The 22,875-nt window shown below is 43.0% G+C and overlaps 1 protein-coding gene across 5 annotated transcripts in view; it reads left to right on the forward strand.

Annotated features, from left to right (window-relative positions):
- Positions 1-22,875, forward strand: part of FAM184A (family with sequence similarity 184 member A) — a 71,209-nt gene that overhangs the window by 2,863 nt on the left and 45,471 nt on the right. For all 5 annotated transcript variants that reach the window (XR_010068438.1, XR_010068437.1, XR_010068435.1 and 2 more), the window contains 2 exons: positions 8,606-9,460; positions 14,709-14,844. Coding sequence is in view for 2 of the 5 variants with exons in the window: in XM_063310611.1 (XP_063166681.1) it covers positions 8,606-9,460; positions 14,709-14,844 (991 nt within the window). In the remaining 3 variants the exon portion in view is untranslated. The remainder of the gene's footprint in view (positions 1-8,605; positions 9,461-14,708; positions 14,845-22,875) is intronic.

The raw sequence follows: 22,875 nt of genomic DNA on the forward strand, positions 1-22,875 counted from the left end.
TTATATTCCAGCTGATTTTCTGGCACTTCATGTTTATTTTCCTGAATTTGATGTCAAGTTACTTTTACAAAACAGCCTGTGTTACGTTGGCCCTGGGTATAGTGCATCCACCACCTCTAGACACCACATTACTCTAATTGAATCCTGTCTAATTATCTTTACTCTTCCACCAGCCACTGTAGGGAGTCAGTTTAGGTACTCATTTGATTTATTTTATCCTACATTCCCTGAGATAAGGTTAAGCTTTCTTCTGGGAAAAGGGAGCAGAAGAAGCTGCAGGACCTTGCTAATTATACTTACCTTTAATCCAGGTTAGGTGCTGTAGCCTAAGTCATAAAAAAAATCCAGAATCCTTCATAAGGAGGCCAGATGACCAGAAGTGGGCTGAACAGTCCAGATTTTTTATCTGTTTCCACCCTCTGTTTGATTTACCCTGCCTGTCTTTTTGTTTGCTGTGTTTTGTTTCCTCTACCGTAGAGCATATGAGAGCCAGTTTGGTGTAGTGGTTAAGGTATCAGGCTAGAAACTGGGAGACTCTGAGTTCTAGTCCTGCCTTAGGCACAAAGCCAGCTGGGTGACTTTGGGCCAGTCACTCTCTCTCAGCCCTGGGAAGGGGGATAATGGCACACCACTTTTGAAAAGCCTTGCCAAAAAAACTGCAGGGACTAGTCCAGGTAGTCGCCAGGAGTCAAAAACTGACTCGAAGGCACACAATAAAATAAAATAAAAAATAAAAAAATAGAGCAACAGTTTCTGGACTGCAAGAAATCTGGGTAGCCATTAGATGGCAGCTACTAATTGGAAATTTCTTATCTCCTTGCTGACATCTAATGGTTGTCTGGATTTTTACAGCCCAGATATGGTGTGCCTACTCTTCTTTGTTTTCTGGCATTAGGCTTGAAAACAGAAGAGCACATGCAGATGTAACACTGACCTGGCTAGCCTCCAAGGAATCTGCATATTGATGAGGCACAATAGTCTGGGCAAGAAGGAAATGGGGAGGCAGAACAATCAGCTGACTCTAAGGCAAAATTCCAAGCCTTTCTTTTTCTTGGCAGCTACTAGTGCAAATTTTAAAAGTTTACTATTAGGACAGCTGATGACCTGCTAGTAAAAAAAGCTAAAAATCCCATCTATGTATGAATTGAGGGTGCAATTTATAGTTTCTTTATCCCTTTATTCATTTATCTGAATGATTTATATGGCTGCCAGTCTCACAGCAATGACTTTGGGTGGCATACAAAATGATAAAACCAAAACAGTAAAATTAAACCAACGATCTACATAACAAATGGTCAAGATTGAAAAAAATTGTTCCCAATTTACAAGGGGGGAAAAAAGCCATTTCATGAGAAAAATTACCGCCTGTGGCCAGAATGAACCTGAGGCCTTAGCGGACATATCTGTTTATTTATTTAAATTTATTGGCTGCCCAACTCCAGTGGACTCTGGACAGCACACAACATTGGAAAAAAAGACATAAAAACAGCTGAAAACATTAAAGCAATAGGCAGGCCAGACTCAAATGCTCTAATAACAAAATCCACAAAACAAACAGAGGCCATTAAACCAATAGCACACATCAACCCCAGGCCTGGGACCAAAGCCAGGTTTTCAAATTTTTCCGGAACCCCAGGAGAGAGGGTACCATCCTTATCTCTGGAGGATGCTGTTCCAGAGAGTGGGGGCCACTACAGAGAAAGCAGGCTTTCTAGGTCCCACAAGATGGCAACATTTAATGGGTAGGATCTGGAAAGCACCTACCCTGCTGGAATGTACCAGCCAGGCAGAAATGATTGGAGACAAGCAGTCTCAGGTATCCAGACCCTATGCCATACAGGGCTTTATGGGTAAGAACCAGCACCTTGAATTGCACTCAGAAGCCAACTGACAGCCAATGGAGCTCATGTAGCAGTGGTGCCACATGGGCAACTGGCAGGTTACTGCTTGCGCTGCTGCATTTTGAACCAGCTGTAGCTTCCAGGTGGTCTTCAAGGGTGGCTGAAGAGTGCATTGCAGTAATCCAATTGTACGGTGAGCAGGGCATGAGTGACCGTCTGAAGGGCACTGTTCTTTTTATATGAACCTACACGCTAATATACCTACACCTCCTTGTAGAGATCAAGCTTCTAATGAAGGAGAGGTGGTTGAGTTCCTACTCTCCGACTGGGACCCCACTGTCACAAACAGAGTTGCCAAGTTTTTAATGGCAGCTATTTCTATAAGAAGGCTTAAGATATCCTAATCTTGGAAGGATATAATGAGGAAGTTCTTTATTTTAAATGTATTGTTATTTTATCTATTTTGTCTTGCTTTTTAATTTTATTCTTTTTTTTTGCTTATTTGTATACATGTAAATTTTAACTGGCAGGTCCTTAGGGTTTTATTGCTTTTATTGTATTCAAGCCCACTTTTAGATGTTGTTTTATTCAGTATTGTAACTACTTTGCTGGTCATAGACCATAAATAAATAAACTTTAAAAATACAAGAAAAACAGCAATAAAACTAGTCAACCAGCAGAACTTGCTTAACCTCCTGGCCCAAATGCCTGAGGGAACAGCCAAGTGTTTCGTGCCTTGTGAAAGGCTAGCAGCTGTGTATGTATGTGAGAGAAAAGTGTTCTTGTGAGTAGGGAGTGTATACATCAGCTGGTGACATACTAACATTACTCATTACTGTTACAGTTATTTTTAGTTGAAGTTAGCGCTTAATTTTTAAAAATATCACTCAATGTCCTCCTTTCTTTCATCATATCCTCTTTCATAGGGATTTTAATTGTCATCCTAATCCCTCATTTTCAGTAGCTTTGAATTGATTCCAGCCTCCTCCAGTTAAAAGTTGGAGAGAAAGAAATAGTTCTTAGTGCCCTAAGAGTCCAGTCGGAATATTTTCCCTGTGTATCTTTGTGATGGAATACTTAAGAGAGCTTGGGAGCAATAAGACAGTTAAGGGAGGAAACAGGGCCTTTGCAGAATAATCTCTTGAGTCCCTGGGAGGGGGGAAGCATGGGAAAGAGACTGAAAATAGTTCTGCTTTAATGACACTAGGTATAGGTTATGTGGGAGAATTTATTTTGTAGGCTTTCAAAATTCCGCTATATTACGCTACTAGCAATAAAGAACTTTCCAGCAACCCAAGTGGTTCTTGTTTTTTTAAGATTGCCAGCCTCACAGGGCTTGGTATTGTTGTTTTTTTTAACAATAATGATAGATTGAGAAATATATGAAGTCACTCTGCACTTTATTTTGGATTTCATTTTCTTGTAGTATGCAAGCAAACAAAAGTTTAAAAGAGTATCAGACTAACAGAGCAATGTAGAAATCATAATAAATATAACTTGGTCACACTCCACTACAGTTTCAAGTGGGAAACTATTAGCATCTTAGATAAAGCCGAATCCCAAAATCCTAAGGAGTTCCTGGAAGCTTGGCATTCAAACAAATCAGCCATCAATAGAAACACAGAAATAAACCACATTTACACACTATTCAAAAGAGACAATAAAAAGCCTGGGAAGGAAACAAAATGACTAGAACACATCCCCTCCAGCAGCCAACGTTCAGATAAGCAGGGATCAGCACCAGACAAACAATCAGGCAGAAAACAATAATGTAGAAACACCCAAGGAGGAAACTACACCCCCACCAAAACTGGCAGTGCAAGCTACTGCATATAAATAGGCAGCAAGCCCCACACCCACAGCAGTGGATAAGAAAGAAGAAAATCTTGAGGTCAAGAGAACCTCACTATTATAGCTTGATTTCAATCACAGACCTTATTTATAAATTGAAACAAGAAAAATAAATTGGGTATTGACAGAAGAAAAAGATAAGAATCTGCATCATGCATGTTAAATTATTGATAAATTTTAAAGAAACCAAATATGATTAGAATCTTATGTATATCAGTTATTTCTAAATTTTAAAAATATGTAGACATACACTAAAGACATCCATTAAAATCTAAGATAAATACTGTAAAGAGAGATTGGAGAGGGATTTCAAGAGAGTAAGCTGTTTGTTCTTCTTCATATTGAAAGCAATGCAATCGTGCCAGCAGCCCAGGGCTGGGAGCCACAAGTGCACTATGCAAACAGATTACAGTACTCTCTTGAAAGCTCTTTCTCTCCAATCTCTCTGCTCTGCAAGTGGGGAGGGGGAAAGCAAGCAATTTCTGTAGGCAATCTCTCCTTTGCCTGACCCTTTCCCGCTGCCGGCACATTTGCATTGCTTTCAGTGTGTAGAAGAGGAAACAGCTTACTCTCTTGAAATCTCTTCCTCTACAATCTTTCTGTTCTGGGGGGTGGGGGTGAGGCAAAGGAGAGATTGCCTATACAAATCACTTGTTTTTATTTTCCCCAACTACCTTACAGAGCAGAGAGATTGGAGAGAAAGAGATTTTAAGAGAGTACTGTAAGCTGTTTGGTAGTGCGCCTGGGGCTCCCAGCCCTGGGCTGTGGTGTGATCGCATTGCTTTTGATGTGTACAAGACAGTAAGCAGGCACTCAAGCATTCCAAAGGGTGGGGGAGTCATTAGGAGGCAAACAAAAGCCAAAAGTGTGAAACTGACTAGTCTTGTCTGTTTCCAGTGGAAAGCACAATCATGGTCATGTGATTTCCCACTTAGTGACTGCTTCACTTAGCAGTAGTTGCCAGTCCCAATTAGGGTCATCAATTGAGGATTACCTAGATGAAAAAATAGGTTTGCAATACATATTTTCATGTGAGGATATCTTGATGCATATCTACAAATGATAGATGATAGCTAGATAGCTAGTTTGGTCTAGTGGTTAAGGCAGCAAGGCTAGAAACCAGGAGACTGTGAGTTCTAGTCCCACCTTAGGCATGAAAGCCAGCTGGGTGACTTTGAGCTAGTCACTCTCTCAGCCTACCTCAACCCACAGGGTTGTCGTTGTGGGGAAAATAGGAGGAGGAAGGAGTATTAGATATGTTTGCCACCTTGAGTTATTTATAAAAATAATGAAGGTGGGATAAAAAATAAAAAAAATATGATTCAGTGTCCTCACTTAAAAAATATAAACCATAGCTTCTGACATGTGTATTTGGGCACTTTCCCTTTTACTTCACTGCTTCTCATTTAAATATCTCTGTCTCTCTCTTTCCTCAGTTCCTTAATACAGATTCAGATGTGATGAAGACCTAGAAACATCAGAAAAAATGTTAAATTGATTTGAGTTTCACTAATTGAAGACAGACAAACAGGGCTAATAACCACCAGTACTTGCAGAATTTACCAGTTTTACACCAGGTTTATGAATGGGGCAATGACATGTTTGAGTTGTAAATAAAGTGTTGGACTTTATCCAAGTGGCCCACTTGGATTAAAATTATTTCTCTGCAGGAAGCATACTAAATGTTCTAGACAAGTTGCTGTAGCATTTTGTAGGTTAACATATGCCATCTGTTGTAATATTAAAGTATCTAAAGCCTTGTGACAGAAGGATGAGGTGTGATAAACATGGTAATTGATGCCTCTGAAGACTGAGAAACCAGGTCTTTTATTAGGTTGGTATGATTATTGTCAGAGGAGAAATGCAGATGGAGTTACATTTAGGTGTTCTGGAAGAAATGTTTATATTTGCAACATCTACTTAGAGATAAGTAGCTATTTGTGGATAGACGAATTTCTGTAAGCAAATGTGTCTGATGTCAAATATAAAGTATATGTTTGACAAACAGAGGCATCAAACCCTGAGGAAAACCCAAAGGCTAACTCTTGCCTCACTTTCTCATTTGCTATTCTTTCAATACACACATGAGAGTCTAAGTATTCCTGTCTTAAGACAATATACAACATACATTTTTTAATCCATGAAGTATCACAAAATTCTTGTCTGTTGTTCCTTGTAAGGGCTGAAGCTGGTGAGGTAGAATCCTATTTAGGGTAACCCAGTCCTTGCCACTGGATAAGCTCCAGGGCCACTGTGAGGAATATTCTTGCTATGTGGCAGATAAAGCTGCTCAGAGCCACTCATTGTTGGCCTCCAACTGGTCTGTTCCAGTTGAGGTGCCCAGGACAGGATCTTGTGTGGTTATCTGGAGTGAGTTTGATTTGATGACTCCCAAGGAAGTGGACAGGGTTCTCCAGTCTGTTAGGTCTGCCACCTCTTTGTTAGATCCAGGCCCCTCCTGGATGGTTAAAGCTGCCCGAGAGGTGATCTGTGGTTGGGCCTATGCAGTGCTGTTCGCTTCTTTCAGTGAAAGGGTTGTTCCACTAGCCTTGAAGAAGGCTGTGGTACGCTCTCTCTGCAAGAAGCCATCACTGGAACCAGTTGTCCTGGACAATTACTATCCAGTATCTAACCTTCCCTTTTTAGGGAAGGTTGTGGACAGGGTGATTGGGCATCAGCTCCAGAGGAAGCAGAAGCAGTTTATTTGGACCCATTTCAGTCAGGTTTCAGGCCAGGGTTTAGCATGGAGACAGCATTGGTCACAATTGTGGATGACCTGTGGTGAATCTGGGATGGGAGTGGTGTGTCCATCTTTATGCTTCTTGATATCTCAGTGACTTTCAGTACCATTGACCATGGTATTCTTTTTGACCAACTTCGGAGTTGGGGATGGGAGGCACTGTTTTATGGTGGTTTTCCTCCTTTCTCTGTGGCCAGTTTCAATTGGTGTTGACAGGTAGGGACAGATCTCTCCCATGGCCCCTCACTTGTGGGTTGCTGCCAGGTCTGATGCTCTCTCCCCTTCTGTTTAAACATCCACATGAAACTGATAAGTGAGGTCATCCATGGTCTTGTCTCAGACCAAGCACACACAACTCTTTGATTGGTACACACAACTACACAAAGATGTAGTTGCAAATTTTTACTAGGTGGGTTTTTAAGCAAATAGCAAGCAGCAGAGAAAAGGTTATGTGCACACACACACAAGAGCAATCAAGCTCCCACTAAAGAGATAGTCCAAAATCCAAGTACACAAGAGTAGTCAGGCAAATCCAGGTGTCCAAAGCATTATAGCAAGATTATCAGCTGGTCTAGGTTCTGAGTCACAGTTACATGGGTTCAAGTGCAAAGGCAAGGTGCACAGAATCTGGGTTTACAAACAGTTGTTTCAACAAAGAGGCTCAAGCTCATAGCTCTTCTTAAATAAGAGCAGCCCCAGTGTGGCTCATTTAGGAGGGTAAGACTGCTTCCTAGCAAGTAACCTCACAGAATTCCTTTGCTCTGCTCTCCTTGCTGCCCTCCAAGCTCTTGTGTTGGGAGGGGGTGGTAATTCCACACCCTCATCTTCAGAGGCAGCAGCAGTCTCTGCTGGTTGCTGGCCAGCCCCACCTCCTCAGAGAACAGTCTATCTGGTGATTCTGGAGCTGACTGTTCATTATCTATGGCCACTTCTGGAGCTTGCTGCTTGTCAGTCTCTGTCTCTGAATCTGACTCTGAGCCCACCATGATCAGGGCTGCAACCAGGGGGGGTGCTGGGGGGGGGCGCCAAAATGGGCGTGGAATCCATGTTTGCCCCAGGTGACACAGACCCTAGTTGTGGCCCTGACCATGACATCCACCAATGTCCATCAGGTATGATCAAAATGTGAATGATACTCAGTTATGTATCTCAAGTGGCCTCTGAGTGATGCAGTCAAAGTCCTGAATCAGTGCCTAGAGACTGTGTGGGTCTGTGTAGGGAGGAACAGACTTGGGGTCAATCCTGACAAGACTGAGTGGCTATATTTATTTGGCTTCTGGGTGCAATTCAAGGTGCTGGTTATCACCTTTGAAGCCCATCAAGGCATAGGGCCTGGCTATATGAGGAACCACCTATCTCCAGTTGTCTCTGCCTGTCTAGTACAGTCCAGTAGGGTAGGTGCACTCCAGGTCCTGTCAATTAAATGACACAAATATCATTTTGTGGAACCCAGGATGTACACCCATTCTATTGCAGTTCGTACCCTCTGGAATTATGTCCTCCCAGATATTTGTGTGGCTTCTTCCCTTATGTTGTTCAGGAAACTATTGAAGACCTGGTGGTTCTCCCAGATGTTAGGGACAGGGTGATTGTGGAGTCCCCTTTTGTCCTTTTGCCTGTTTGTTTTGGTCTTGTTTTGAATACTTCTCTCTTCTAGTCAGTTGTATCTTTTATATGCTTTTTTGGTATATATTAGTTCTTAGTTGTAAGCTGCCCAGAGTAATTTGGGAATCAGGTGGCCAGATAAAAAGATTAATATATAAGGTTCAGTAGTCAGTTTTCTTCTTAGGTGTTTCCATAGGATGTGATGCATCTTAGAGAAGTGTCAGGCTTGACTTCTGACTAGTCACTGTCCTAGAACTGATCTAAGGAGAATTTATTTCTGCTTGATGTCTGGTTCAAGTACACATGTAGGCTTAAATATGTTTGCATATTTTAGCAGCTGTAGTATACAGACTTAGTAAACAAAACCACGTGACATTTAATATATTGCATCTTAACATGGTTAGTTTTTCTGCCAATCATGGTTTTTTTTAATAAGAAAATGTCATCAATCTTGTTTGTGTATTAATATATTTTTATGTTCTGAACTGTGCCACACAGAGTCTCGTATTGGATTATTTTGAAATAATTTATTATAAGAAAATACCTTTTTATGTATTTATATATGCAGGTAATATATGCTTTGAACACAAAAAATGATGAACATGAAGCTGCTATGCAAGCTCTCAAGGATGCTCATGAAGAAGAAATTCAACAAATCCTTGCAGAAACCAGAGAAAAGATTTTGCAATATAAGAGTAAAGTTTCTGAAGAAATGGATCTAAAAAGAAAGATCCAGGTTTTAGAAGAGTCTTTGGAAGATCACAAAAAGATGAAGCATCAAGCCTTAACTGAATTTGAGGCTTATAAAGACAGAGTTGAGGATATGCAACTCTGTGCAGAAGCTCAGCATGTCCAACGTGTTGTAACTATGTCACGTGAAGTGGAAGAAATTAGAAAGAAATTTGAGGAAAGATTACGAAGTTTTATACAGCTGCAATTACAGTTTGAGAAGGATAAACGTTCAGCTCTTGAAGAGCTGAAAGCTGCACATAGACTTGAGGTCCAAGAACTTATGAAGGCACATCAAAATCAGAATATTACTTTAAACAAAGGACAGGAAAAATTGGAAGAATCACACAGGCAGGATGTAGAACAGTTGAATGCCAAAGTAGAAGAGCTAAGAATGGAAAGAAAAAAACTCATTGAGGACTATGAATGTAAACTCAGCAAAGCTCAATCTTTCTATGAACATGAGCTTGATACTATGAAAAGATCACAATTGTTTACAGCTGAAAGCCTGAAAACCTGCAAAGATAAGGAAGTGGAGCTAAGAAAGGAATTTCAGAGTCAAGAATCAGTTATACGAAAAAATCTGGGGAAGCTTAAGACTGAGTTGCAGATGGTTCAGGATGAAGCAGGCGGTCTACGAGAAAAATGTCAGAAGCTTCAAGTGGCTCTAAGTACTGCAGAAAACAATGTACAGGTGAGATAATTATTGTTAGTTATTTTTTTAATAATAAACAAATACAGTTGTTAGAGTGAGGTTGATGAAGTTTCTTGTTGCTGGGCTGGGTGTAAAATCAGGTTAGTTTCCCTGCAGTAGATTGACAGACCAAGTAATTTCTTCCCATTGTATTTAGAGCTGTGACAAAATTTGCTTTTCTATGTGAAACTGCAGTAGCTTTTTGTCTAACAGTGAAGGCCATAGGCAACTGAAATAATTAGTGTTCTGTTAAAATTAATGGTTTGGATTTTTAGAGCTCATTGAGGAGGCAATTTAGTTTCTAATATCCTTTCCCTTCCCTGCAGGAGCCACTTATATTTTCTGTTTTATAACATGTACTGAGCTAAAGGAGTGGCTTAAGAGGCTGCAGTAGGAAAAAGCAAGTAGGGAAAGTCTTGTTTCTCTAGATTTAAATAAAGGAGTAGATTTTCCTTCCCTAAACCTGGAACTTTCCCATAATTATTGTTATTATTATTTATTGCATTTATATTCCATCTTTTCTCTTGCACACTCAAGTCTGCTTACTTGGACACCTTCTCTGGTGGAAGTTGAAATGTTTTGTATGTGTATGCAAAAACAGATACATATGTACATGTGCACAGATCAGAATATTAAATATTTTTATTGATTACAATAAATAAACATTTTATTGATCTTAAGGTTACATTATGTTGTCCATGCTTTTTCCCCATTTTCCTTTGAAAGTTTTAGATACCTGTGTTGGAATAATAGTTGGATGTTAAAGAGTGGAATTGAAACACTACACTATAAATGTCAGTTGATGAAAAAAGTGCATACCAAATAAAAATACTAAATTGGATAAAAGCTAAAATATGGATGTGATTTGTTTATGAAGTGGCTGTGACTTTTCTAAAGTGTGTGAAGATTGCATCTGTGCCTGACAATTGGAAGAATGCTGTTTATCATTCCCTAATGCAAAGGAGAACAGAGCAAAAGTAAATGAAGAGACCATAATGGGGTTATTTTATTAAGGCTAGCTGGAAGGATGCTTGGAAGAACTGTGATTGAAGGTTACAAGGTGTGACAATGAGTAAATGTGAGTGCAGTGTGTGTAGTATGTGTAGAGTAATGTGTAGGCAGTATGTGCAGACTAGATTTTTGCTCTTTATAAAGACACTAAGAAATGCATGAATGTGAGAAAGTTTATGTAGTTTTGTTGATTTAGAGAAAGCATATGACACAGTGAATAGGCTTGAATTATGGAAATTTTACATGAATATAGAATTGACAGTTGATTGCTGAATGCAGTAGCAGTGCATGCATAAAAATAATGCTTTGCAAATAGCTCAATTTTGGGCAACAAAATAAGATAAGGATGTGTGATGTCCTTTTGTTTAATTAATGGATTTATGGATAAAATGGATAATGAATGCTTGCAGTGATGCTAGATATGTATTGGCTGCAGACGTAAATGTACATTTGTATTTTTGGTATGCAGATTGTACCATGTCGTTTGTTGAGATCTCAAATTCTAGATAGATTTTTAATGCTATCAATGGAATGGATCTGAAAATCAGTGTATCAAAGACCAAGAACATTATATTTGATAGGACAAATGGAGTGATTGCAAATTGTATATAAATGACAAAAAACTATGTTGAGTAGATGAATAGGTCTATCTTTGGTAGAATTTTTAGTAAAGATAGGAAAATAGATGAAGAAGTTTTAAAACATGCAAATGCTAGGTGAAATGGAGGATAGTGTTTTTTTCTGTTATGAAAACGTTAGAAATGAATTTTGAAAGAAGTGAAAATGACTGCATATAAGATTATGCAAATGCCTGCTTTGTTATATAGAAGTAAGAGGTGTGTCAGGAAAAGTATAAAAATAATTTGGATACAGTAGGAATAGACATTGAATTGCCCAAAGTCAAGCCTATTGTGTTTGAGGATAGACTAGAACCTGGGTCTCCCTGGTGCCAATCCAACACCTTAAGCACTATCACACAATCACACTGGCTCCCTATATGAGGGAAGAGTGAATGGATTAGAAGTAGAGGAAAACTGAAGAACTCATGACTGGATGGAATTGATGAAATTCTGAAAAAAGGTAAGTTTAAAGAACAAAAGGCAGAGGATGAAGCAGTGCAAAAACAAGGTAAAAGCACGGATGGTTTGCAAGGATAGAAAGGTGTGGAGACGTATAATAAATAGTATACACTAGATTTAGCTATATTTGCTCTCCTTTTTCTTATTTCAGACCTTTAAATTCTTTGGTTTACAATATGTTCACATTGCATACTGTGAAAAGGAATAGGGTATGTATGTACGTACAAATGGCAGCAAAGGAGAAGAATAATTTATTCTATCAGTAGTATCTATTTTGTAGGAATAGTATTAAATACTACCCAGTATCTTCTTTTACCCCTAAATTTGAAAATCCATTTTCTAAGATTCATATTGCTTATTGCTTATTTTTGCACATTGTATAACATTACTTACCTTTCTGCAACTTTTTAAAGCAACTGCGTTTTTTCCCTAGAATCATCTGGCTGCTTTCTGTAGCTGCAGGACAATCCTGGAAAATCATGCACTTCATTTAAGGAGTTACAGACGGGTCTAAATGAGGACTATGCAGATTCCAAGTTACCTTTTTGCCTTCAAATCCAAAGCCCTGCATAGCCATAGTATATACAGTATTAGCTATATCACTAATTGCATTTCTACCTCCTGTAGTTCAATTACTATTATTTCATTACATTTTTAAGAATCTAATTTCTTTAAACTCACTTGAGTGATTTTTTGCCTATCATTCCCTGGCAGCCCAACATGCCCACAGAATAAAATCCTCTGTATACTGCCATGAGATCTTGGGGAAAAAATGGGCTATAAAGAAATAAATAGCTACTTGATATTCCATCATATACAGGATCCCTATCTATAACTTATCTATAACTGAGGTCCTTTGAGTAGTCATCTGTGCGTGTTTGCATTCTGTTGCTACTACTATATAGAATACATACATTTTGTAGTTTATTCGTTCAGTCGCTTCCGACTCTTCGTGACTTCATGGTCCAGAATAAGGATCCTTCCTTATGGTCCAGAATACATATATAGCTTATTTCAAAATGATATACTGTATATGTTTGTCTGCGTAGTTCATTTGCTTTGCTTTTCTACAATATTAAGGAATTTTAGGTATTTTATACTTGCAGATTTGGGATAGATTATTGTGCTAAATGCTGCCATTGTTGATTTTTGTCCGATGGCATTTTAGTTCTCATCTTCATGCATTTTAAGCACATATCAGTTTTTTCTTATTGTCATCTAACATAGCTTGAAGAGATGATAAAAAACTATATATGATTCTGATTCCCCCCTTTAGGGGGAGATGGGCGGTGGCAAAATTTAATAAATAAAATAAATCAGGATTTGCAATCAGGGGCAAATATATTAGTCAATTTCAGTCCTGCTGCTAAGCTGCTTTTTAAAATATCACACTTCCCTTAATAGAGTTTGATTTTTAATAGGAAGTTAATATCCTAATTAACATTTCTTTCAAATTTTAAATGAGCTTTTCTTAGGGCAGAATGCTAATATATCTGCAGTATTATTGGAACATTTAGTATAACTTGTCAAAATATCCTTAGAATTCTTTAAATACATCATTACTTGGTAACTATATTATATGAGGCCTTTTTGATCACTGCACAAAGACTGTGGAATTCTGTTTTAAGGGGAACCTATGTGGTTCATCCCAATAATCTTTTTAGGTAGAATTTTGATATTATCTTATCTCTTTATAATTTACTACTTCAGTGTATTTCTTTTATAATATTACAAAACTTTTTTTACTGTTAAGTGTAATTCAGCTTTTTGTTCTGTCAGTAGAAGACTTTCATCAGAAAATAAAAGCTATATTTTCTGCAGTTTCCTCCCTTCCTCTACTATGCTTGGGATCAGATTACTTTGGGTCAGGTTGGTGTAGGGCAGTGTTCCTCAATCTTGGCAACTTTAAGATGTGTGGCTGGGGAATTCTGGGAGTTGAAGTCCACACATCTTAAAGTTGCCAAGGTTGAGGAACACTGGAGTAGGGCTACACAGGAAGGTGGAAAACCACTGAAAATCTTTTTCCTTCTTCTGTATATGAGAGAGGGGTCAAGGAATCCATTCATGCTAAAGTGGAAAATTGTTCCCTCAACAGAGGCAGAGGCCTCAGACACAACTTGTCCCCCATTTTTCATGCTGCTTTTTCATCAGTCCCCAGGAAGGTTAAGACCACCAGGAAGGCCACTCTTAACAATCCACTTGGGGATGAACAAAGGATGTAGGAGTAAGACATCCCAAAGACAATCCACATCTCCATGGCACAATTAACAGCCATTCAGGTGCAGGGACAATGCAGCCACCCTGGAAGACATATATGGGGTCCCCTCACCAACCTTTGCCCAGACTGAAGAAGCTGCTTGGACAAGCAGCGAAACGTTCCTACCAAAAAGAAAGAAATCCAGTTGCCATGACTCAACCTACAGACAATTCCACCTGGATGACTGAGAATCTTCATCAACATATTCTGTATATGAAATTCTTTTGCTGGTGGAGGGAAATTTGTAATATTCCACACAATGTTTTTCTTTTATTTTAAAGGCCTTTTATAGGGGTTCTTGGGACCAAAACACAGCACAGATTTGAAGAAAATATTCCTATAGAAGGCAGTATGAGAAAAGTGAAATTAATCCAGTTATTTTTTTTTCAATTTGAACAAGAAATTAAATAAAATCTTGCATGATCTCTGGCCTAAGCTGAAATACAAGGACTGCTTTAGAATTGATCTAACATTTCATATATCTTCCAATTTTATGAAGAATAGTGCTATTAGATGTTTTACTTTTAATCACAGATCTTAGGTCCAACTTAGTGTGTAGTACAAATGGACTCATTTTTCACTAATTATACTTTCAGTAATTATGCACTATTGTGAATAATGTAAGTCTTGCACATTTATCAGAATACCTTTGTTGTCAAAAGTGAAAGTGTAGGTATGTGTTTGTCAGATTTCTGTGCAAAAGTCACACAAAACTTATGGAAATTTCAGAACTGTCTGAAAAAAATGAATGCAAATATATGAAAGCAAGAAAGTAACTGATCTATATACTGGAATTATCCCTCTATGCAAAACTGCCACCTGCAGTGGTAAATTTCATTCATATAATTTCAATTATAATAGCTTTACAGTGCACTTTTAATAATTTTCTCTGTCCTCTTAGGCTCTTCAAAAACAACTAGATGATGTCAAAGAGGAGGAAATGTCATTGTTAAGCAAACACAAAGAGGTTGAAATTGAATTAGCAGCTGCAAGAGAGCGCTTACAACAACAAGCCACAGACCTAGTACTAAAAGCTAGTATGTGTGTATGTTTCTCTTACTTTGTATATAATCTGTCTTAAGTTATTACTGTTAGAATGTTTCTTTCTATGTAATATTTTGATGTGTAAGACAAATGTTACATTTTTATACAAAAGTGTCTTCATTTCTTATTTTTATTAGAAGTAATTTTGCAGTCTCTGTTTCCATTGTTTAGGTGAAATATCAGATCCAGCAAAATCTGTAGGCTTCATTATTCAGTGAGGCTTACTTACTAGCAAATATGCATAGGGTTGCAGCCTTATGACCTAACCCTTACTTAGCCAATGTGTCAGGGTCAGTCTTGCTTCGCAATAAGACACAGACTCACTTAATGGGTATTAAGGATTTCTGGTTTATTGGAATGATGGCTGACAGAACGAAAAACGGGAACGGGGGTGGTGGTGTGGAGGTGCCCCTTTATACCCTCTTGTAGTGCCCCGGGCTCCTCCACCCTGCATTGTCCCGATCCCTCTTGATGGGACCCTTGATGGCTGCCTGGGCGTTTTCCCGGTGTCTTCCTTTGTCCCCCGGATTCGGTTGTATCCTCTAGGGCACCAGGTGCGGCTTATCTCCGTTCTTCCGACGTCCTTCTTTTCAGCTGTCTATGGGTCCATGGGTGTGGGTGCCTTTGGGTGCTTGTGTTAATCCCTGGTTTAATTATCTCCTTCCTCTATCTACGTTGTGAGGCTCTTTGTGCCTTGCAACGAGGTCATGACATGCTGCCCCCCAAAGATGTTCTTATGGTGCTGGTTTCTCTGGGTATGCCTCGTGGAACTGTCTAGCTAGTTGTCTTGCCATGACATGTTGTGCCTGGACCCACTCTGGGTGTGGGAAATGTTTCCATTTAACGAGGTATTGCAGCTTACCTCTTTGCTTTCTTGAATCCAGTATCTCTTTTACTTCAAAATGTTGTTGGTTGTCTATCATTATGGGTGGGGGCGGAGGTTCTTCCGTATGCCATTTGGATGTGCTTGTTGGTTTCAGTAGTGCACAGTGAAATACTGGGTGGACCCATCTCAAGTTGTGGGGCAGTTCCAGTTTGAAAGTAACTGGGTTGATTACCTGTGTGATTTTGAAGGGTCCGATGAATTTCGGTGCCAGTTTCTTTGAGGGTTGTGGGGTCTTTATGAACTTAGTGGAGAGGTAGACCCTATCTCCCACTTTGTAGTTCGGTGCCTCCGCCCTGTGGTTGTCCGCATATTTTTTGTACGTGGTTTGTGCGTCTGCTAGGGCCGTTTGGATGATTGGCCAGGTTGTTGCCAGCTGTGCCGCCCAGTCGTCTGGTGAGCAGGGCGGGGTTTCAGGTTGCGGCAATTCTGGTATCAGTACAAAGTCCCTTCCGTAGACCACCTTAAATGGGGTGTGGCCAGTGCTCTGGTGTACCGCGTTATTATAGGCTACCTCTGCAAAAGGTAGTAGGTCTACCCAGTTGTCCTGTTGGTAATTTATGAATGCCCTCAGGAACTGTTCAAGTGTTGAGTTTAGGATCTCTGTAGATCCGTCCGTGTGCAGATGCCACGCAGTGGACAGTGCTTGCTTGGTTCCGATTAGTTTTAAAAATTCCCGCCAAAACTTTGACGTGAACTGTGTGCCTCTGTCGGTCACCAACCTGTAGGGGGCGCCGTGGATCCTGTATATGTGTGTTAGGAACAAGCGTGCCAGTTGTTGTGCGGAGGAGATAGTTGCGCATGGGATGAAGTGTGCCTGCTTTGAGAAATAGTCTTTTACCACCCATATCACTGTTTTTCTTTGGCTGGGTGGGAGGTCCACAATGAAATCCATGGAAATTTCTTCCCATGGGCGGGAGGGGCTGGCTACTGCCTGTAGCAGTCCTTGGGGTTTCCACCCTTTCCGTTTGGTGGTGGCACATGTGGGGCAGTTGGCCACGTAGTCTTTCACGTCTTTTCTGAGGTTAGGCCACCAAAATTGCCTCCTCGTTAGGTGCAGGGTTTTTACGAACCCAAAATGTCCCGCAGTTTTGTCATCGTGCGATCTGTGTAAGATTTCCCCCCGCAGTGATTCTGGCACGTACAAGGCTTTCTCTTTCCAGGCGATGCTGTCCTTGAAAGATACATGGTGTCGGTTGTTTTGCAACCATGTATCTGTTTGTAGTGCTTGTGTGAGTCTTTGTTGCCAGTTTGGTGAAATTGATCGGCGGCTCCGATCGTTCCCTGTCATTCGTGCTGGCGTGCGCTGGTTCCTTGTCTGGCTGCGCGTGACAGCTGGGCAGCCCAGCTGTTTCTTGGTCCATACTGTCCCCACGATGTCGGAGGCTTGCATGTCGTCCTGTGGCCATCGGGAGAGGGCATCTGCCAAGAAGTTCTTCTTGCCCGGTATGAATTTCAGCGTGAAATTGAACCGGCTGAAGAACTGAGCCCAGCGCACCTGCTTCGGGCTGAGCCATTTTGGCGTGCTGAGTGCCTCCAGGTTCTTGTGGTCCGTCCAAACCTCAAAGGGGCAAGTGGCCCCTTCCGGCAGGTGCCTCCATGTTTCCAGAGCTGTCTTTACTGCAAACGCCTCCTTTTCCCATACATGCCATCTCCGCTCTGTTTCGGATAATTTGCGGGAAAGGTAGGCGCAGGGTTTTAGGTGGTTGTCGGAGTCCCTTTGGAGCAGGATGGCTCCGATGGAAAAGTCGGAGGCATCTGCCTGCACCACAAAAGGCTTGGTGGGGTTGGGGTGTTGTAGCACTGGCTCAGCTGTAAAGAGGTTTTTTAGTCTCTCGAATGCCGTTTGACAATCAGCTGTCCAGTTTAGTAGCGCCCCCGGGTTTCTTGATTTGCGCGTGTCCCCCAAGCCCTTAGCCTTAAGCAGGTTAGTTAGGGGCAAAATAGTCTCTGCCAGCCTTGGCATGAACCCCCTGTAGAAATTAGTGAGTCCGAGGAGGCTTTGAAGTTGTCTCCTCGTGCGTGGGCGCTCCCACGCCAGTATGGCTTGGACCTTGCTTGGGTCCATTTCTATTCCTTTAGCTGAAATCCTATACCCTAGATAGTCAATTTGTTTCTTACGAAACTCGCACTTGGAGAGCTTAACAAACAGCTCTGCCTTGCGGAGTTTCCTGAGCACTTCTTTTACCAAGTGTTCGTGCTCACGTTCCGTTTCCGTGTAGATCAATACATCGTCGAGGTAAACCAAAACCCCCTTAAAAAGGTGGTCACGCAGGACCTCATTAATTAACTGCATAAATACCCCCGGTGCTCCTGCCAGTCCGAATGGGAGCACCTTATATTGAAACGCCCCCAATGGGCAGTTGAAAGCAGTTTTCCACTCATCCCCCTCCCATATCCGTATGCGGTAATAGGTTTCCCTTATGTCCAGTTTAGAGAATACCCTACCCTTTGCCAGGTGGGACAAGATGTCCTTTATTAAGGGTAGGGGGTATTTATTTGAAATGCTTGCTGCGTTTAATCCGCGGTAATCTGTACAGAGCCGCAGTGACCCGTCCTTTTTCTCACGAAAGAGGACTGGCGCTCCTACTGGAGAGTTTGCAGGCTCGATAAAACCTCTCACCAAGTTTTTGTCCACAAAGTCCCTTAATGCTGCCAGCTCCCGCTGGGTCATGGCATATATTTTGGGTTTGGGTAGGGGTACCCCCGGGACCAGTTCAATGCTACAGTCCGTTTTCCTGTGGGGGGGGGAGTTTGTCCGCCTCTTTCTCGCCGAAAATGTCAGCGAAATCCGCGTATTTGGTTGGCAGTCCCTCTGGCAGTGCCGTCTCTCTGTGCTCCGCAGTCGTCGTTGCCCCCCCCATGGCCGCTCGGGGGACCCTGTTCCCTGAAGGTGCTTGGTAACGCCCGTCAGCAAACTTAATCTCTCTGGTTCTCCAATTGATGACTGGGTTTTGCTGCACGAGCCATGGGATCCCCAGTATGAGTAGGGGTTGCCCCACCGGTGCCACGATGAAAGCCAATTTTTCCTCGTGGCTGCCGAGCCTTAGCACGGTTTCTCCGGTGTATTGGGTGACCGGGCCCCCTCCCGCTGCAGATCCATCGAGCTGCGTGAACACCAATTGGTGCTGAAGTGGATAGCAGCGGAGGTTGAGCGCAGCTGCCAGGTTTGGGTGCATTAGGCTTTTAGAGCAGCCCGAGTCAATTAGTGCCCAGACCTTTTCGGTTTTATCCCCATGGGTGAGGGTGACACGGACGTAGAGGGTGGGGCATTCCTCACTCACCCCTTTGTCGTTGCGCCTGTCACTGTCCTCCACCTGTCCTTTGGCGCCCCTTAGGCCAGGTGGTTGTCGTTTCCCGTCGGCTCGTCGGGGTTGCTTCCCTCCTCCTCTGAGCTGTAGGGGAAGTGTCTGCGTCGGTACTCCCCCTTCGCTGCTGGTCGCTTTCTTGGCACTGGGGTTGGTGCGGTTTGTGCCCTCCTCGGGCTCTCTCTGGGTGTCGATTTGGGGCATGCTGCTGCTTTGTGGTCTTCCTTGCCGCACGTGAAGCACTGCCCTTTAGCGAAGCGCCGGTCCCGTTCCTCCTTCCATGGTTGGGGTCTCACCTTCCCCTGCCTTGCAGCTGTGCGTGGGGGTCTCGCTGCCTCCGTCTGCTGCGTTTCCCTCTTGGCGTGGAGGAACGTGTCGTGGGCGTCCTCTGCTTCCCCCGCCAGCCGGATCCATTCCGTCAGGGAGTTGGGGTTGTCGCGGCAGAGTGCCCACCGGAGAACGTTTAAGTTGAGTCCGTGTTTGAATTTCTCAATCAGAGTCGATTGAGACCAGGTGTCCACTTTTCCAGCTAGGGCTTGAAACTCCATGGCATACTCTGCCACGGAGCGCTGGCTTTGTCTGAGTGTTTTCAGCGCCCTTTTCGCTTTTTCTTGCTCCAGGGGGTCCCTGAAGTGCCGCTCCAGCGCCTGCAGGAATTCCGTGCTATCCTGCAGCGCCCGGGCACCTGATTGGCACAACTGGACGTACCAATCGGCGGCCCGACCTTTTAGCTTTATGGCCAGGGCATTGACTTTGCCCCTTTCAGTTCTGAAACAGGGACACCATTCCTCGAGGTAGTACCTCGCGTTTGTCAGGAAAAAGGAGAGTTTAGAGGGGTCCCCGTCAAACTTTATGCCAAAGTCCTTGGCAGCTGTTCTGGTTTGGCTCCCGGTGCCCTCTGTGCCGTGCAGCGGGCTCTGCGGGGGCTGATGCGGGTCGGATTGTCTCCAGTCCTCTTGCGGTGTTTGTGTCTCTCTCTGGGTCTCCTCGCAAGTCCGTCGACCTGTCGTCCAGGGGGGGGGGCGGGACGTTCTCCCTTGGTTGGGCTCCTGGATCCAGGCTCCGCTGTCGCCGCCGCCGTACGCCGGGTCGTCCCTCCGCCTCTCGTCCGGGTGCGCCTCCAGTCGTCGGGTGGGTTCCTGGGACCGATCTCCGCCGCCGCCGCCGAGGTCGTCCCGCCGTCTCTTGTCCGGGTGCACCTCCAATCGGTGGGTGGGCTCCTGGGGTCGGGCTCCGCCGTAGTCGCCACCGTCCACTGAGTATCCGCTCCGTCTCTCGTCCCGGTGCGCCTCCGGTCATTGGGTGGGCTCCTTGGGCCGGGTTCCGCCGTCGCCGCCGCCACGCTCGCCCCGCCGCCTCTCGTCCAGGGGTGCCTCTGCGCTGTTTCCGCCGCGGGGTCCCTGCACTGCCGTCAGCTGTTGTAGCATCAGCCGTATCGCCTGCATCCCTTCCTCCAGAGGGTCGAGCCTCGCCGCCGTCCGCGGACTCCTGCCGGTGTGCTCGCCATTCCGCTCGCCCTCGCCATTGGCCGTTGTGGAGGACGGACCTTCCCTTGGTCCCTCCGCGGTGCCAGGCGCTCCCTCGCCTCCGTGCGCCCTGGGTGGCGGTTCGTCTCGCGCTTCCTCCGGGGTTGCCTGCGAGCCTGGGGAGGGTCCCCTCATCTCGCCCCCGGTGGCCCGTGGGCTCCGGGGCGCCGGGGTGGTTCCCTCCCCCACCACTTCCCCCCAGCTGGGTCCCATACTTACCGGGGCGTTACATCGCCCGGACCTCAGCTGCATCCCGCCCGAAGGGAGCGGGGCTTCGTCGCCGGGTGCCGAAGGGTTGCGCTGCCTTGCTTCGTGGGTTTCCATACCTAGCTGGGTCCCTCACAAGCTTGTTGGATGGGTGCTAGGTAAAAAATTTTTTGGGGTTCCCGTTTTTATGTCAGGGTCAGTCTCGCTTCGCAATAAGACACAGACTCACTTAATGAGTATTAAGGATTTCTGGTTTATTGGAATGATGGCTGACAGAACGAAAAACGGGAATGGGGGTGGTGGTGTGGAGGTGCCCCTTTATACCCTCTTGTAGTGCCCCGGGCTCCTCCACCCTGCATTGTCCCGATCCCTCTTGATGGGACCCTTGATGGCTGCCTGGGCGTTTTCCCGGTGTCTTCCTTTGTCCCCCGGATTCGGTTGTGTCCTCCAGGGCACCAGGTGCGGCTTATCTCCGTTCTTCCGACGTCCTTCTTTTCAGCTGTCTATGGGTCCATGGGTGTGGGTGCTTTTGGGTGCTTGTGTTAATCCCTGGTTTAATTATCTCCTTCCTCTATTTCTTAATGATCATGATCTACGTTGTGAGGCTCTTTGTGCCTTGCAACGAGGTCATGACACAATGCCCTATAAAAATGGTGCTAATACTAATCTATAAATTCCAATCTTCAGTCCTCTTATCTGAAACTGTCAGTTGAGTACAACTGGAGGAACACTAATTTGGGGAAACATGGTCTGAAATTTAAAGCTCATGAATTGAAAGCACATGGAATTATTTTTCTTGTTTTTCTAGAAATATTTTAGTTTGAATTTTACAAGATACATATAAAATTTATTATTAAGAATTAAATGAAAAATTAAGTGAAGTTAATTGAAGTATAAGATGCAAAAATGAATATTGAAAGAGTCCATTTGAACAAAACATTCCAACTAAAATAATTATGACTCATTGTCTATCATGTGACTATCACAGTGGCCTAGTTCTATTTTTTAAACTGTTGTAGGTTTAATCATGGTTCTGGGTGCCTCCTATTTTGTACATGAAATGATATGTTTCTTATTATTATCCCACATCTGATTTTTGATGTGGAAGAATGTAAGGTTCATTGTAAAATTTGTTGTATTTATACTTTGTAGTGTTTTGTTGTGCATTGCCTCTGTGCATGATTCAGCTGATATTGTTGGATACTGTTCTAATCTGTCCCAACTACTAAAGCTAGAGCTGGCAGATTATGGGAATTATTATCAGGTGAAGGGCCAAAGGTTTTTAACCTCTTCCTTAAGTGGTTGAGTAAAACATCATCAATATATGTATTGCTTAATATGTTAAATTGGCAGTTCCTCTATTTTATTTGTTTTGACAGTTGAAGATAGTGGAAATAGAGTAGTGTATTCCACCCCACTTGAGGATACAATGGGAATTCAGATTATGCATAATGTCTGCAAAATATCCATAGATCTGTCCCTCACCATCTCACCACTGCTTCCTCGGATCTGCTGCTTGAGATAGCTGCCTCATTATGCTTAAGTTCTGAAGGAATTTAGAGTCATTTTGACACAATTTTTCTAAAAATGAAATGTCTAAATCAAATCCATGAGACTATTTATTTGTCATATTTATTTACCGCCCATCTCATGTACGACTCTGGGCAGGTTACAGACAATAAAACAGCATCACTAAAATAATACAGAATATGAGTATAAATCTTTATAAATATGAATACAAATATAAGTATAAATATAACAATACAAAGTATAAAATTTAAAATTCAAGACGGCAAGTAAAGATCTTCTCGTTGGCCCCATTAAGGAGTCAGCCACCCCCGTGAATGGCTATCCCCCCTCCCACCCCAAGCAAGGTGGCACAACCAAGTCTTCAACCCCTTCCAGAAGGCCAGGAGAATGGGGGTCTGCCTTACCTCCAGGGGTAGCTTATTCCAAAGGGTGGGTGCCACGGCAGAGAAGGCCTTCCTCCTGGACCCTGCCAATCGGCAATCCCACATGGACAGGGTCTGTAACATGCCCTCTCTGCCTGACCAGGTTGGACAGGTTGATGTAAACTGTTAGTGCCTTAATTGTGCTTCT

This window comes from Candoia aspera, chromosome 1, assembly GCF_035149785.1.
Source record: "Candoia aspera isolate rCanAsp1 chromosome 1, rCanAsp1.hap2, whole genome shotgun sequence".
In the NCBI taxonomy this organism is placed as follows: domain Eukaryota; kingdom Metazoa; phylum Chordata; class Lepidosauria; order Squamata; family Boidae; genus Candoia; species Candoia aspera.